Here is a 17,245-nt window from a genome sequence, read left to right on the forward strand (position 1 = left end):
TTCGGAGTAGGTGACGACCTGTCTGGCTGGCGTCACCCAACACGACTCCATCGGCAGGTTTTACCCGGCCCCAACCAAGAAGCCCTCCGAGCTCGGCCGTGACGTCACCGAGAGCAGGCCCAATCCCGCCCCTGGGAACGCGCGTCCCCGCCCCCTCGCGCCGCGGCCCCACGCCCGCCCCTGCGGCGGGGCGACGTCCATCCCGGCTCGGCGCGGCGCGGCGCGGCGGGGCTCGGCGCGGAGGCACGGCGGACATGGCGGCTGCCGTTCCCCAGCGGGCCTGGACCGTGGAGCAGCTGCGCAGCGAGCAGCTGCCCAAGAAGGACATCATCAAGTTTCTGCAGGATCACGGCTCGGACTCGGTACCGGAGGCTGGGGCGGCGGGGCCGCTGTGGCGGAGGGGCGCCGCGCGGGCGGGGGGGGCTGGGGGCGAGGCCCCCGCCGGGCGGCCCCACGTGGGCGGGAGCTGCGGTGCGGGCTTGGAACCTGGTGGCGGGGGGCGGCTGGGGCTGGACGGGCCCCCTGAGGACGAGGCCGCGGCATGAAATCCGCGAGCGTGCCGCAGAGCCCTACGGAGAAGCGGGAGGAAGGGTTTTATAGGACTAGCGTGCTCGGAGGGCTTTTCTCAACTGATCCAATGCTGCGTGTGGGTTTGAAAACCCGTGGGTTGCAGTTTAACTGTTAGACCCTTTTAATACCCTGTCACCTTTTTAAAAAATTTATTTAGGGGCATCGAAGCACATGTCTTGTGCAGTGGTCTCGCATTTTATGGGCACTGTTAACGACCCAAAAATGGATTTGCTGTTCTTTATATGTGACGCCGAACCTTTTTCATCCGCCTCCATCTTTACTAGACGTTCTGTGGTCACGAGTTACTTTTTCCCCCTTTGGACATTATAAGATTATTCATAACGCTCGTGGATTTCCGAGCAATTGTGCGCTTCGCATGTAGAAGGCTCTCACCAGCGTCAACCTCTACTCGTCAAAAATAAAAGCATCTGGTTTCTCTCATCTTCACCCTTTCTACACTTGCCTATAGATGAGCTGTGTTTCTGGGTCCTTGTTTACAGGGATGGAGAGGGGGGTGGTGAGAGTGCATTTTTCCTCCCACTGGGTGGTGGTAGGTGGATCATGAAGCAGAGAAGAACTCTGATTTTCAATTCCATGATCCGGAGTAATTTTCCTGGTATTCGCATTTTATTCAGCAAATGTTTATAAAGCATGTACTATGGCGATAATTATCAGTGTTTGGTGATAGGAATGCTGAAGAAAGGCCGTGTCTTAAGGATCTCATACAGTTCATTGGGTTTACAGCCTAACATTTATTTGCCTAACATTTAGTAGCATTTGATGCCTTAGAACTACTTGATTATATTAGAAATATAAGTCTTACCAGTGTTCTACATGGGACAATTTCAAGAGATTTGTGTTATCACAATATAACATAAAGCCCAGTGCTATCACGTCAATTCCTAGTCCTATTTTTGCAAGCCCTGGGTAGGTTTCCAAAACTCATCCTTTAAGGGAGCAGACAGCTCCTCTTTCTCCCCCACCATGGGCTGATGGAGAAGCATCCCTGGTGACATAATGGTTAGTATTGGGCTGCTAACCATGAGGTCAGCAGTTTGAAACCGCCAGGCTGGCAAACTCGCAGGAGTAGGTAAGTTCTACCCTGCCCTAGAGGGTCGCTGTGAGTCAGAATTCACGCCGTGGCTGTGTTGTTTATTTCGTAGGTTTGTGGTTAGCAGCCCAATGCATAATTATATCACCAGGACTTTTTTGTTTTGTTTTTTAATAAAGCGAGATAGAAATTACAATTGGGTTTCCTTCCTTCCTTCCTTCCTTCCTTCCTTCCTTCCTTCCTTCCTTCCTTCCTTCCTTCCTTCCTTCCTTCCTTCCTTCAGTAGTGTTGTTAAGGGCTGTGGAGCCACTTCTCACACTGCCTGGTTCTGTGCCATCTTGTTAAAAGTCTTCCTCTCTTTTGCTGTGTACTAAGCATGAACTTCCATAGAGACCGGTCCCTCCTGATAACATAACCGAAAGTATGTGCGACAAAGGCGCATGCACCACCATCATTTCTAAGGATCGTTCTGACTGTACTTCTTCCAAGACATAACTATTGGTTCTTCTACCAGTTCTTCTACCAGTACACAGCATATATTCAGTATTCTTTGCCAAACCCAAAATTCAAAGGCATCGATTCTTCTGTGACCTTTCTATTTCTTTGGCCAGTGTTCATGTGCATACGAGGCCCTTGAAAAAACCATGTTCAGGTTAGGTACACTTTACTCCTCCAAATGACACCATCTACTTTGAACACTTTGTAAACTGGCCTTTTGCAGATTTGCCGTGTGATACATTGTTTGATTTCTTGACTGCTACCTCCACGAACTTGATTGTGGATCCAAGTAACATGAAATCCTTGACAACTTTAATCTTTTCTCACTTTATTTGGTACCAAATGGTCTGGTTGGGTTTATTTATTTATTTAATGTTTAACTGTAGTACATACTGACAGTATAATTGTTTAATCTCCCTTAATAAATGATTCAAGTCCTCTTTAAACAAGATTGTGTTGTCTGCATATTGATGTTTATCAATGAATTTTTCTCCAATCCTGATGCTGTTTTATTTATATGGTCCAGCTTCTCATTATTTACTTTGCTTTGTAGATTAAATAAATGTGGTGAAAAGATACCACCTAACACACCTTTACTGACTAAGTTCAAATAGTAGTACTATTGAAAATACAAAACCCAACCAAATGCACTGCATTGCCCATTCGACTCCATGGTGGCCCTGTACAGGATTTCGAAGGTTAAGACTTTATAGAAGCAGACAGCCTCATCTTTCTTTTAGGGAGCTGCGTTTGCACTGCCAACTACTTCGTCCTTTGCAGCACCAGGCCTAACCCACAATGCCGCCAGAGCTCCGGTAATGGTGCCCGTTAAGTGGCCATTTCCTGAGTTTAGATCCTTTTTACCTGAGTAGGAGCCCTGTGGCAGAGTGTTTGGGAGTTGGCTGGCATATTGAAACCACCAGTCTCCACAGAAGAAAGGGGAAGCTTTTCGACTCCCGTGCAGTTACAGTCTTGGGAGCCATTGGGCACTTCGGCTCAGCCCTGAGGGTCGCCATGAATTGGAATTGACTCAGTGGCAGTGAGCTTTAGCTCCTGAGAAATGTTGCCTAACTAGTTTCATTTATAGTTTCTTGCAGAACATAAACTATTAGGAAATATCAAAAATGTGGCTAAAACAGCAAACAAGGATCATCTAGTTACAGCCTATAACCATCTTTTTGAAACTAAGGTGAGTATTGTTAAATTATATTGCCAAAACTTCATTTTTTAGTACCAGAAGGATTTTTTTGTTTTTCAAAAGAAAGGTTTAAATGGATCTTTTAGCATTTATATTTCGGGGCATCTTTCAACTAATCATAAATGGACTAGCTATTTACTGTAGTGAGGGTAATCTGCAACATGGCAGAATGTTTTGATATTTTAAAAAGGGCCAGGTTTTTTTGAAATATGCCATAGCTACTTAAATGGAAAGCTGGCATTACCATATTAAGCATTTATACAGTATATTAACAGATAAGCCCCATCACAATAATGAACTTAAAATATACTTAAATATACTTTAGATTCAGGCTGAACCTTTACTTTTTTTAAAAAGAAAATCCCCTAATATTTGCTCACTGTGAAATGACCATTTCCACAGAAGATTTATTAAGTTGGAATATTCTTGTGCGTTACTAAATTTTGTCAGCTATATTTTTTAGAAATCATTTACTTTCTAATTATAAAAAACAGTACATGCTAGATTTTAAGTTGAAAAAAGGTAGCATACATAACAGAATTCTACTTCTGTGTATACTCAAGTATAAACCAAGTTTATCAGCATTTTTTTTAATGCAGTTTTGTAGTAAGATTAAGTGCCTTAGTGGATATTCAGGTCGACTTATTCGCGAGTACATATGGTTCTTAGAAATGAACATTTTAGAATGTCTCCTCTGCATATTTGTTTAAATAATTGAGAGTTTACTATAGGGAGAACTTTCTATTTTATTTAACCTTGTAAGACTCATCCACATTATTAAAAACCGTATTCCACAGCATAGATGTGTGATTACTTTGATGGTCCGGATAATAGTGTTGGGAAAAAAAACCAAAAAAAAGAATGTGTGTTGAATAACTTCATAAAGAATTTTTCCTTCGTTTTGAAATTAATTCTTAAACATATGTGAGGGAGCGTCGGAAAGTTCATTTTTAAATCCCATTACCTTTCAGTAGTGTTTTTATCACAAACTTGAGGTTCCCTCATATAAGTGGAATTATTTTTAAAACTTTCAATTGTATTTCAAAGACATTTAATCCATTTGTATACAATTACAAGTAGATACACAATTATGTGTACTACCATTTGTGGCTAAGCTGGCCTTTCCAAGGTCATTGTCACTTCAGAATTCATATTGGGGGTGGATAGTGTGAGGGCCCTAATTTATTGATAAAAATCATTATTAACATAAGACTTCCCTTAAACGTTTCCTTTTGTCTCTTACTTAAGTTTGAATTTTGTTGACTATTCATGGTATACATGTTCCATCAATTGAGAAGTTGAAAACCTAATTGTCCCTCCTAGTTTGCTGTCTGTCTTGAACATGTTAGGTATGTGGATACTTTCCTTACAGCGTTTCAAAGGCACCGAAAGCATAAATAAAGTGTGTGAGCAGGTGAAAAATGTGAAGGTTACTGATGACAAACCCAAAGAAAACAAGTCTGAAGAGACTCTGGAAGAGGTTAGTATGTAGTATTTTCTCATGTGTATTTTTTATTTGTCATGAGTTAAAAGTAGTATTGGCTTTACATAGACGGTTGGTGAGCTAATCTAAGCACTAATTTGAATTGTCTTCTGCCTTAGGTGCATTGGAAGGGGGCAAAAAAAATTACAGTTAGTAACCGATCCTGTGAAACAGCTGTAACTGAATATTGCCTCTCATCCTGGGCCAGGTTCTGGGGAGCATTCTAAGTTATTTTAAGGTCTTGATTTCACAACCAAGTTGGACTGAATATAAGAAACTTCCTTTTTGATTATTTGTACATATTTCCAATGTGCCCCTCAAGAGAAAAAGCCCAGACCCAACTAGCCTAGTTTGTATATTTTGATCCAAAGGTTTTAAAAACAAGATATAACCATTTATGTATGTAATGAGGACAGCCTTCATCAAGCTGACTTGACTCTAACCTTACATCTTGCCAGCCAGACTTGCTCATTTCTAGTGGCCTTGTCTTTTAGAAGGAGATGTAGTCTTTTAACTCAGGGATAGCATGGGCTGTTTGTGGACAGTGTAGAATTGTTCCTGTCGCCACGTCAGCCCCCAGCTCGTTATGACCCGTGCACAAAGAACACGACCCCTTTGATCCGGTGCCGTCCCCACTTTAGTTGGGGAGAGAACCATTAAGCTTCATAGTGTTTTTATGGGCTGATATTTGAGAAAAGCTCACCATGCCACTCTGACCCGCTGTAGTCTGAAGGCGCTGCCGAAACCGATCGAGTCATAGCAGCACTACTGGTACCAGAGTGGTCATTGCAAATGAGCTGCAGCTTTCCGGGAAGCCACCTCATCGTCCACCTTGAAAGCAAGCATTCTGCAGACGAAGCACCATTGCCTCCATAAAACCCCAGTCAAGTCCACCTCATAGTGAGGCTTTCTAAGACTAAATTTTCATACAACCAGATAGCTCTTATCACAATCTGTACATACACCAATTGTGTCAAACACAGTTGTATATTGGTTGCCATTGTTTTCAAAACATTTTTTTTCTACATGAGCCCTTGGATCGGCTCATTTTTTCCTCATCCGCTCCCTAATTTTTCGTTTTCTTCAATCTCTAAGGTTCTTAGATTATTTTTCTGTTAGCACACTTTTAATCATTTATATGAATTACATTGATAAGGTGCCCCCCTTTTGTGTGTTAGGTTCTGATAATCCTGCCTTTTTACCTGAGAAATAGACCTTTTATGATAACTTCTGTACATAATGTTATACTTATGTGAACTTATTTCAGAGGCAATTTTATCATTGTACTCATTCTAATTGAATATAATAAGAGTATCAAGTAATACCCATTTTGGGTGCTAAAACTAAAATTATTGTAAAAGTCACAGTCATATATATTCCTATTCCCAAGAAAACTGGGAAGTATTTTAAAATTGAATTTTCATCACTGATCTGCAATAATAAAATTTTTTTTTGTTGTTGTTGCAATAATTTAACATAGTGATGTGAACTAGATTGGACCTTTGTGACCTGAGTTGGAGTCTCAAGGTATTCTATCTCATCATTCAAAGCTAAAATGTTGGAGTTCCTAACTCTGTGGGCTGTTTTTGGTTTATTTGTAGGGTCCACCAAAATATACAAAATCTGTTCTAAAAAAGGGAGACAAAACCAACTTTCCCAAGAAGGGCGATGTTGTTCATTGTTGGTATACAGGAACACTACAGGATGGGACTGTTTTTGATACGAACATCCAAACAAGTAAGGCTGCATATAAGTCATCTTTTTCTTTATAACTTAGTGACAGTGCATACGATTTCCGTGTGGACAGACAAGTGGCTGGCTAATACCTTTATCTTGGCTGTCACCCTACTTGTTTTCTAGAACTTTCCTTATACCTATAAAATAGGCTTTCAATTCATAGTGTATTGACTGGGTAACTAAAAATCTCAAAGTCACTGGAAAGCAGAAAAATAGAAAAACCTAGCCTCAGCTTCCAGAAGTGAGACAATAGGATTTTCACATAAAGGGCAGAATTATGTGCTATATTTAGTGGTATAAGTAAGATCTGTCATTAATAGTAAGGGAAATCTGTTTTGCAGGTGCCAAGAAGAAGAAAAATGCCAAGCCTTTGAGTTTTAAGGTTGGAGTTGGCAAAGTTATCAGAGGAGTAAGTACAAAAATGAGTCATGCTCTGAAGAAGTAAGATTGACAATATACTTAAAACACGTTTGGGCTATAAAAATCAAGTTATTGTATAGCTGTATGATCTGATACACATTCAGTTTTCTGGGTCTCACTTTCCCGATCTATAAACAAGGCAGTACTTGTCAACTTTGGATTTGTTAAAAGAATATATAAGCATGATTAAAAGGTACTCTGGTAGTGCAGTGTTTAAGTGTTCAGCCAATAATCTAAAGGTTGCCAGTTCGAACCCACAGGAGAAAGCATTTGTTTCCATAAAAAATGTGTAACCACGAGAACCCCCCGGGGAAGTTATGTCTCTTAGAGAGTCCCTTAGTCAGAATCTCAACAAGAAGGTGTTTGGTTCAATAGATTGTTAGGTCCTGCCAGGTCGGTAGTGAGGCAGTTAGTTACTGAACAACAGAAAGAAATCCTGACAGGTTAAGGCTTGAGCTCATTGTTGCAGCCACTATGTAAGTGTAGTTGGGATAAATACTAGTTCCTTCCTTGTCTACCCCTTTACTACATTGTTTTCATAAAATAACTCTTTAAGATATTTGCCATACTAATTTTACTTTTTAAGATTCTTATAAAATGTTAAGTCACTACTATTTGTAACAAACCAAAAACTCACAGCCATGGAGTCAATGCTGACTCACAGCGACGACCCCCTGTGAGTTTCAGAAGGAGCAGAAAGCCCAGTCTTCCTCCCTTGGAGCTGCTGGGGGTTTCAAACTACCAATAGGTATTACACAGCCCCTGGTTCTATGCTATTTGTAAATTGTGAACAGGGAGAGGTAAGCAATCTGTTTTACAGAAATACTAATAGAGGTACAAGTTTGTTTCGTAGTCTTCTAGCCTCACACATTGGAAAATGCTCAAGTAAAAGCATGCTATTTTTTTTTACATGAGACAGCAAAGGAAACAAATTAAGCTTCAACTATACTGTCCATTAGTGTTCAAGATAACAAGGCTAATTGTGTTTGCCTAAATCAAATTTAATGTTGCAATTCATGATTTTTTTATTGTAATTACTTTGAACATCAAACATAAACAAAACATTTAAATGAATGTTTAAGAACCTTCAGCATGTTACTCTGTCTTCAAATTATTCCAATAGTCATACTTCAGAGCCCAAGATAGAAATAAACATCTTGAAACTAATGATTTAGCTGAGTGTCTATGGTCTTAAAAGGTTGTTTCCAAACAAGCAGCCATCTATCTGTATGAGATGTCAACTAAGCCCACATGGAGGAAGCACACCAACATCCATGACCCAAGAATTACAGATGATATATATAATCCCAAACTGGAGGAGGGCATGGAATCAGATCTTAAATTGTGAGATTCTGGTCCATAGAAGGCTATGGCTAACAATGAAAGCCCAAGGTGTATTGGCAAGAGCTACACAGGAAATAAGCCCTCTGGTGACTCCCTCTAACCGTAATTGAGGGATGGCATAAACTGGTTACCAAACAGGGTGTATTGGAGAGGTGACTATAGAAGATCAAGTTGATAAATCTGGCTTGAAAGGCTAAAGCCTTGTCACATGATTCCCCACCCCCCCACCCCCAATACACTTTAGGCCTGACCTGGTTTTCAGTATTTTCTTTATCATATTGGGTTTATATGTGCTGAATTTTGTCATTGTGGGTAGTCTTGAAACTTGGCTGTGTTTTTCTCTTTATACAAAACCCAGGATTGATAAACCTATAAAAAAAAACTAGAATAAGGGTTCTGGGGGTATGATGTGGGAGGTGAGGGGTAGAGGGAAGCTGTGTTATCAAGGAGTTCGATAGAAATTTTGGGAAATTAATTGCATGAGCTGAGATTTAGCTGAGTATAAACTGCTCTTATATTGTTATTGAATCATTTTATGAGGGGCTCGCACAACGCTATCAGTCCATAACACACATCCTCTGTGTCAAGCACATTTGTTGCCACCGTCATTCTCTAAACATTTGCTCTCTACTTGGGAGCTGGGTATCAGCTCATTTTTCCCCCTCCCCTCCCCATTCCCCTCTTGAACCCTTGATAATTTGTAACTTATTTTGTCATATCTTATACTGTCCCAACATCTCCCTTAACCCATTTTTTTGTCCATCCGCCAGAGAGGTTAGATGTAGACTCTTGTAATCGTGTCCCCTTTCCACCCCACCCTCCCGAGACATTGATATATCTTAAATGTTATTTTACATTGATATTATCTTAATGTTATTTTTCTGTAATATTTCTGTGATTGATTTTTTATAACAGACCCACCTTGCATGACGCTCTAACTACACCCTGATCTTTGTGACTTCTCTTAAATGATATTAGTAATACAATCTATATTCTTGCATCACATTAACTGCTTTTAGTAACCAGCTTTAAGATCCTAATTTGCAAACTCAAGAACCTGCATCATTTCATATTAAGTACCAATCATGATCCTCATATTATAAGCTTGATAGTCTTATGTCTAACAGTGGAGTGGGTGTATTATGGTTCTAATGACAAACATAATGGATGTTACTATTTATAAAAGCATCACATAATCTTGACTGTTTTGGAGTATTGCATATGTTCCCTCTGCCCTCCAAATCTTCCCCACCCCCCAGAAATCCTTTTCTTAATTTGATGTTCTTGCCTTTAGTGGGATGAAGCACTCTTGACGATGAGTAAGGGAGAAAAAGCTCGACTAGAGATTGAACCAGAATGGGCTTATGGAAAGAAAGGACAGCCTGATGCCAAGTATCCTTTTTCCTCATAGTTCAAGAAAAAAATGGTAACAGGGATTACTGAAAGTATGAAAGATGTTGCTTAGCCTAACCTCTAGATCAGTAATGCTACCCTAATTAATTTTCCTGACATTTAGGTGCTTTTGTGTCAACACCTCCGGTATAATCCTTTTTAGTGGTACAAAGTATTCAAACTTGAACTATCCTTTTAATCAAGATCTTTCCATTTTCAAAACCTAAAATGTGAAATTTTAAGCCCTCATCTTTGAAAGGCACAACTTAGTATTTGACCAGTCTACTGCAGTAAGAAGCCTAGTGTTGATGGCAGCAGTGCTGGTATGGAAAATATGGCTTGTGGTAATTTTAGTCAAGTGACTGCATAAATCAAGCCTAGAAAAGGAACAGCAGGTGGAGTTTACCAGTTGTGAAACAAGTAGCCCGATGGCCAACTCAAGGAGCTGTCAGGTGGCCCATGTGTTCTGAGTAGAACAGTTTTGTTTTCTTGGCTGTAATCCTAAAGCAGATCGCCTATACTTTTCATCTACATAGATTCAAACTGCCAACCTTAAAGGTTAGTTGAATGCAAGGCTTTTGCACCACGAAGTGACCTAAAACCAACATACTAAGAATAAGAAGCATTTTGAATTACTAATGATGCTTTTGTGTTTTTACTTAAGCATTTTTGATTTTGTGACAATGCTTTTTCAGTTACATTCATAAGCCAGTAAGCACCTGTTCTATTTCTGCATTGAGATTTCAAGATTAATTCATACTAAGGTGTGTGTCATAGGTCATATAAAAAAATAGCTTATCGCTGTTGATTTCATTCCTTTGGACTACTTAAATCAGAACAATTTTTCTGGTTGTTTTGTAGGCTCTCCAGTCTCATGTTCTGTTAAAAGCAAGGTAGCCAATTGTAGATTCTTTCATGAAGCAAGTGAATGTGCATTGTCTCAGCCTATTTAGCATCTTAAGATCCGCAGAAAGTACTGTGTACTTCCTTGTGTGGATTTAGAGGAGCCTTAGAGACATAGTGCCTACCTGTTGGTTCAAAACCACAGCCGCTCTTGGGGAGGAAGACGCACGTTTTCTACTCCCGGGAATAGGTAAGGGCACTTATGTAGGGTTGCTATGGGTTGGAATGGACTCAGTAACAGTGGGTTGTATAAATTTTTATTTAATGGCACATATTTATGCATTCAAGTATTATACTTTTTTAAAATTTTGATTTGGCATTGTTTTCAGAATCTTGGGAGTATTAGTGAGACTTGCAACTAAGGAAGATTTTCTGCGTCTTAAGTTCACTTTAACCTACAACAGTCCTTGTGAGCTCACAGAAATGCAGATGAAATCATCCAGGCTTAGTTTACTTTGATGAAGAATTGCATGTGGGGAGACAGATTTTTGTTTTGATTTATCTAATTTGCCTTGACATCTTCAACAGAATTCCACCAAATGCAAAACTTATTTTTGAAGTAGAATTAGTGGATATTGATTAAATTGGCAGCACTTCAAGTGTAAGGACAACAGCAACAATGAAAATTCCTGCCCTTGAAGAAACTTTATGTAACTAGAGCTGGTGACCATTATGTTTAAGGGAGGAGTCTACTGGTAAGAAGTTAAAACCTGTCCAAGACTTGATCCCTGGCTTTTGAGAAATGTAAACCCATAGCCTGGAAATCTAAAGTATTTTACTACAACTCTGTAAAATATTGGTTAAAGAGAATTGATTTCCCTTTTACCTTTGCATTGTAAACTACAAGGCTCAATACAAACTTATCCACTATTTTGATCTGACTGTGATTTGTTCAGTGTTAAAATATTAACTCTACTGATTAAGCCAATGAATCATACATACATGAGAGTCACTTGTAAAAATATTCTCTGGTTATTTTACCATGTGGATACATTTTGAATCTTTTAAATGTGTATTTATGAAGAGAGAAAACAAAAGCATAGAAAGACTTGGCATTAATAGTCAATTTCAGAAAAATGCACCTCAAAATATTAGGTGGTTTCCCCGCCCCCCTAAAAAAAGAATCTTAAGCAATTACTGGATAAGTCTTCAGTTTTATTATAAAAATGGTGATCAGTTTGATCAAAATGAAAGCTTGCTCACAAGTTTACACAAATATTCTAAATACAAAGTCTCCTGAAACAGCAATATATTTTCAATATGATTTTCGTTTTATAAGGGATGCAAACATTCTATTTTCTCATTTATAATCTATATTCCAAGTCATAGTTTTTAATAGCGTACCTTTTCAGTAATTAGATCAAAATTCAATGCAAATATAACAAACACAGACAAACCATTGACAGCAAAGATTAAGATTCCATTTTTCTGTGGTTTGTTTTTTTAGAGGTAAATCTTTAAAAGCAGCCCTTACGTTTTCAGAATCTTGCTATACTGACATGATTTGCAAGTCAGTTTTATTTTCCTACCTTTAAGGCTACAAAACTCCATTTCAAATGCATTCAAAATTATTCTAGACACTTAATGCAAAAATTAAAAAAAATAGTTCTCGAATAAAAGTAAAATTTTATAAATGGTAAGAAATAGTATGTGTGGTAAGCCACTAATGACATTTTCCCTGTTACTAAACAAATCATTACAAAGAAACAGGGAAGACAAGTGTCAAGTATGGCAAGCTATGTTTACATCCCTCACAAAAAGAAAAAACAATTTTCGTACTTTTCACCACTCCCTCTGAAATGTGCATCTTCCCATCAGGTAGGAGGAGGAGGATAATACTGTCCATAATTCCAAGGAGTCTGATAATTGTACTAAAAGGAAAAAGGGAACAAGTTAGTATATGAGAAAGATGGCTGTTTCATATACTTAATTAAGTTAAATAAATATGTTCAATAAAAAGCGTATGTTAACTGTTAAAAATTTTAAAGACTGATTCACAAAAGATAATTAATAAGCATCAGTAGTATACTATTGATTTATGCTTCTAATATGTGTAAACAAAGAATTTCAATTATATTTATGTGGACTCACTTGATACCAGGCACTGTAATTATATGCAGCTTGATTTGCCTGTAAATCACCATCAATCATCTGTGTAGATGATGAAGTTGTATCTTCTGTGTGTGCTTTCTTTTCTTCCGGTTCTTCAGATCTATAAATAAAATACAAAAATGGAAACTCTCAAAACTCCCTCAAAGATGTATTTTAACAAATTAATGTCATTTATGTTTGGTTTTGTTTTTTTTACTAAAGTTCTTAACTGCTAAGTTTTAAAATCACTTTAATATGAAAATCAGTATCATTCAAATAGTGTTATACTTTAAAGGTGATATTTAAAACATAGGTCTTATATGTTAAGCATCCTTGATTTCAGCAAATTACATACCCATTTTCTGCTTTCCTTTTTAAAGAATCTTGTTCCTTTAAGAGTGTTTGATGTTCATCATAAGCATTCAGAAGCCTAAAAAGAAAAACAATCCTCTGAAATACACATAAGCCAAACTTTAAAAAATTATTTCCACCTAGACTAGCAGAATACATGCAGCAGTGACATCTACAAAATGTTTAGGAGTTGTGTACAAGCTTACCCAACTATCTTCCCAGTTTTATTTTCTTCAGAAAGCCACAGGAATAAGGGGTGCCATGGCCATCAAGTTAATCCCAGCTCACATCAATGCTTTATAAGATTTCTGAAGCTGTAAATCTATTGGAAGCAGAAAGCTTCTTTTCTCCCAGAATGGTTGATGAGTTTGAACTGCTAACCTTGCAGTTAGCAGCTCAAAGGTTACCCCAAAGTGCCACTTGAACTCCTGTAGGAAACCACATACTTCCCCAACCCTTTCAGCTCTCTATGCTGTGTTTAAATTGGGGTTCCAGAGATACAGACCTGAACAATTAAAGTACTACACCCCCTTGACAGTGGTTAATCATTTCAGAAGTGAACCCAAATCAAATCAACATATACACATACCTGTACACAAGGGAATACCCAAAAACCAGAAAACTCAACTGGGCAGAGCTCTCAGTACTCATTTTCCAACTAGGGGAGGAACAAACAACTCACACCCAGTTTGTGCAACCAGTGTGTCCCCTGGGTGGGAAGGTCCTCTGGTCACTGAATTTTTTTTATAAAAACAATTCTGCTCTAACCTTGTGTTTTGGGGATGGCTGATTTTAAGGGAACACGCAGCTTTGAAATTTTGTTTCCTGTTTGGAAAAAATGCAGCAAAAAATGTTGAGCACAGATTACAAGTGCTATAGGGAAAAACTAGTGTATAAGAGGGTTTCTTGTTTCTAGAAAGGTGAAAAAAACAAGTGAGTTAGTTGCTACCAGCTATCCAAACAGATGAGTTTGAAAGATGTTTCCAAAAATAGAATCGCAGATTTGACAGATGTATTAACTATAATGGAGAATACTTTTAAGGTGATAAAAGTTGTTTTGTATCAAAAAAATTAAATGCATAATTTAGCTGCTTCAATGGAACCATTCTAAATTAGAGGCATTAGATATTTATTTGCTTACAAAATCAGGTTAAGGCCAAGCTGCAGTGATACTTTTTCACTTTCCCGTTCTGATTAAATTTTTTAACTTTTTAAATTTTGATTTATCCCAACATACAGCTAAAGAAAAACTACAACCTATGAAAATATTTCATGTACAACAATGCATTAATTTGTCATCAAATTCACCACAGATAATTAAGATCTTACTTGTTAACATCTGAGCCAAAATCTTCCAGAAATTCAACTTTCCTTTGAGAAAAGGTAATTCTCATTTTAATAGGCAAGGAACCATGTACAGCTTTATCAAAACAATTTAGGATATTTTCTTCATTTTGTTTGAGGTCACCACTATATTCCATTTCAAGTAAATTGAGGTATAATTTTGTGTTCTCCTGTGTAAAAAAAAAATATTTGAAAAATACCTTAGCTTTATATCTCAATTTTTAAAGAGTCAATACTGGTTAATCCCTGCTAATATTATCAATAAATACCTAAAGGAATTAAAAAATAATCATTCACACATTGATGGATTATGACTTGTCCAAGGATCTCCAGCCTATGCAAGTTATAATTGTCAATACATTTTAAACTTAATATCCTAACAGGCTTAATTATTACTTAGCTCACTATGTCAACTACAAAATAAACATCTTAAAGTGCCCTGTGCAGCTTCTAATTTCAACTTTTTTTGTTGTAGATACACGTGTTAAAGTGCAGCAGGAAGCAAATTAATTGTTATTCTTAAACTTGTGCCTAAATAGACCACCATAACTGGAAATTAAAGAAATGAGAAACTTCCTGGATACTATCATCAACTCGTATATAAAAGAAAATCCTTAGGAAAAAGAATACTCATTATAGTTTCTGCAATCACATTTGTTGTAAATTTTCTAAACACAAAAGTATGACAATCTCAACAACAATTAGCATCTGATGAGAATCATTAATTTTCTCCAACTGTTTAAACTCAGACTAATCTGAAAAAAAAAGTATGGCAACATCAGTTTAGAGGGACTATTGTCTTCATTTAGTAATAAAATATATACGACCAAACTTGTCATCATAGTTGCCACAAAGTAAAATTTCATCACACATTTTTATATGAAATATTCTTAAAATGATAGATACATACTTTGTCCTTTTCAATTGCTTCCAAAAGCACTTTTCTTGATTTTGCAAAGTTTTTCTGTATTTTAAAAAGATGACGGGCCAGTTTGATAGCATAAAATGATGATTCATTGTTTGATTTAGCATTCTTAATGGCATCTTGAAGCAAATGTTCAGCTTCTTCCATATTTCCATGCCGCCGTTCTAAACTTACTCTTCTTAAACGAACCATTGCCAATCCTAGCACACACTCTTCAAATGTTCTCAAGATATTCCTGGCTTCATTAATATTACCTAAAAATAGTAATTAAATTAAAAATTAATTATTTAATAAAATAATATGCATTGGTTTAAATTTTTGAAGATTCTTTATTCTAACCCACTGTCCTGTCAATTCCAACAGCAAACCCTATAGGGCAGATCCTCTCATTTGGTTTTTATGAGGTTGTGTATCTTTATAGGAACAGACCACCCTCATCTTTCTACCACAGAGCAGCTGATAGGCTCAAACCAAATAGTACTCTTGTGTTAAGCCCCCAGTTCTTAACCCATTGTGCCACAAAAACTCAGTCCCTTTGTTAAAGACATTATTAGCAAATGCCACACCAAGGGCTAAATCTTACCCTTTGCCTATTTTTTTATAAACGGGTATTCTGCAACTTATTTTTTATGTATGCCCCAAGGCGCAGTTTTTGTTAGATGCAGTGTTAAATACTTAGTATCTGATCCTTCAGAAAAATAACTTTGGTAACTTCTGCTATGTAATACCATCCCTCTTAAGTCTTGTAACTTTATCCTGATGTAAGTTTATACTTGCAGATTATCAATAAAAGTACAGGAAATCAAAAGAGGGATACATAAGTTGAAAACTGTTCCCTGTTCATGGATAAGATGATTTAACACTGGGAAAATGTGAGCATTAGCCAAAGCAATCCATAAATACAGTGCAATTCCTGTCCAGATCCCAGCATCAGTCTTAACATATGGAAAGAAAAGAAACCCAAGATAAGCAAAACACTGCATAAGAAAATACAGCTGGCCTCTCACTTCCAAACTCAAAACTATACTACACAACCACAACAGTCAAAACCATTTGGTACTGATAAAATGATAGACACATATACCAATGTATCAGAACAGAGAGCCTAGAAGTATGTCCATCCACCTACAAAAAACTGATTTTTGGGAAGAATTGAGGTAACATTAAATGGGAGAAGAGATATCTTCTAAACAAATAGTACTGGCTAAACAAGATTTCTATTTGCAGAAAAATCAAACGACCAATACCTCACTCCATATATAAAAACAAGCTCAAGAGGGATTAAAGAACTATAACTCGAAAGATGATTTATGAAAAAATCAGAGCAAATTAAGGTCCCAAACATACTGCATAAGCACACGCATCTGACTAAGGGCCAATCTCTAAAACCTATAGAAAACTAATAAGAAAAATATGAAAAATCCAATTTAAAAATGGGCAGAGGACATAAACAATTCACCATTAGTGGTACAGATAGGAACTGGAAACGGAATCCAGGGCAGATGATCCCTTCAGGACCAGCGGTGTGAGTGATGAGACTGAGAGCGTAGAGGGAAGGTGGGTTGGAAAGGGGGAACCTATTACAATAAGATCTACACGTGGGACAGACAACTGAGAAGTTTATGAAGGGAGAAGTTTATGAAGGGAGACTTCAGACATGGCAAGATATGACAAAATAATTTATGAATATCAAGGGTTCGTGGAGGGAGGTGAAAAATGAGGACCTGAAGCTAGGAGTTTAAGTGGAGAGCAAATGTTTTGAGAATGATGAGGGCAACTAATGTACAAATGTGCTTTATACAATGGATGGATGTACTGATTGTGAGAAGTTGTATGAGCACCTAATAAAAAAGCAAGGAAGAATAGAAAAGGCACATGACCAAGCAATCCCTCTACTGGGTATTTAACCTAAAGAAAGCACCTCTAGCTAGTGGCCTC

At 37.7% G+C, this 17,245-nt stretch overlaps 2 protein-coding genes and 1 non-coding gene across 6 annotated transcripts in view; 1 reads left to right on the forward strand and 2 right to left on the reverse strand.

The window, feature by feature from the left end:
• Positions 1-171: 171 nt before the first annotated feature.
• Positions 172-12,576, forward strand: FKBP3 (FKBP prolyl isomerase 3). 2 transcript variants are annotated; one of them, XM_075531929.1, is made up of 7 exons: positions 175-362; positions 3,207-3,308; positions 4,690-4,797; positions 6,402-6,537; positions 6,879-6,946; positions 9,596-9,693; positions 11,125-12,576. In XM_075531929.1, exons 1-7 carry the CDS (start codon positions 255-257, stop codon positions 11,177-11,179), a joined length of 675 nt encoding a protein of 224 aa, XP_075388044.1. In that variant the 5' UTR covers positions 175-254; the 3' UTR covers positions 11,180-12,576. The 2 variants fall into 2 exon arrangements, with proteins under 2 accessions (XP_075388045.1, XP_075388044.1); XM_075531930.1 differs by lacking the exons at positions 9,596-9,693; positions 11,125-12,576 and adding an exon at positions 10,926-11,071 and having other exon boundaries at positions 172-362.
• Positions 11,688-17,245, reverse strand: part of PRPF39 (pre-mRNA processing factor 39) — a 43,809-nt gene continuing 38,251 nt past the window's right edge. For all 3 annotated transcript variants that reach the window (XM_075531925.1, XM_075531927.1, XM_075531926.1), the window contains 5 exons: positions 15,293-15,561; positions 14,368-14,552; positions 13,043-13,117; positions 12,688-12,808; positions 11,688-12,467 (listed from right to left, as the gene is read on the reverse strand). In XM_075531925.1, the coding sequence (XP_075388040.1) occupies positions 12,411-12,467; positions 12,688-12,808; positions 13,043-13,117; positions 14,368-14,552; positions 15,293-15,561 (707 nt within the window). In that variant the 3' untranslated portion in view covers positions 11,688-12,410. The remainder of the gene's footprint in view (positions 12,468-12,687; positions 12,809-13,042; positions 13,118-14,367; positions 14,553-15,292; positions 15,562-17,245) is intronic.
• Positions 15,153-15,232, reverse strand: LOC142427191 (small nucleolar RNA SNORD127). Its single transcript, XR_012780003.1, has one exon. It is a non-coding gene; the product is annotated as a small nucleolar RNA SNORD127 (small nucleolar RNA).

This window comes from Tenrec ecaudatus, chromosome 14, assembly GCF_050624435.1.
Source record: "Tenrec ecaudatus isolate mTenEca1 chromosome 14, mTenEca1.hap1, whole genome shotgun sequence".
NCBI lineage: Eukaryota > Metazoa > Chordata > Mammalia > Afrosoricida > Tenrecidae > Tenrec > Tenrec ecaudatus.

Coding starts and splice junctions, on each gene's coding strand:
- FKBP3 (XM_075531929.1), top strand. CDS start 255: ATGGCGGCTGCCGTTCCCCAGCGGGCCTGGACCGTGGAGCAGCTGCGC. Junction 3,309..4,689: donor ACCATCTTTTTGAAACTAAG/GTGAGTATTGTT, acceptor CTTTCCTTACAG/CGTTTCAAAGGCACCGAAAG. Junction 9,694..11,124: donor AAAGGACAGCCTGATGCCAA/GTATCCTTTTTC, acceptor CATCTTCAACAG/AATTCCACCAAATGCAAAAC.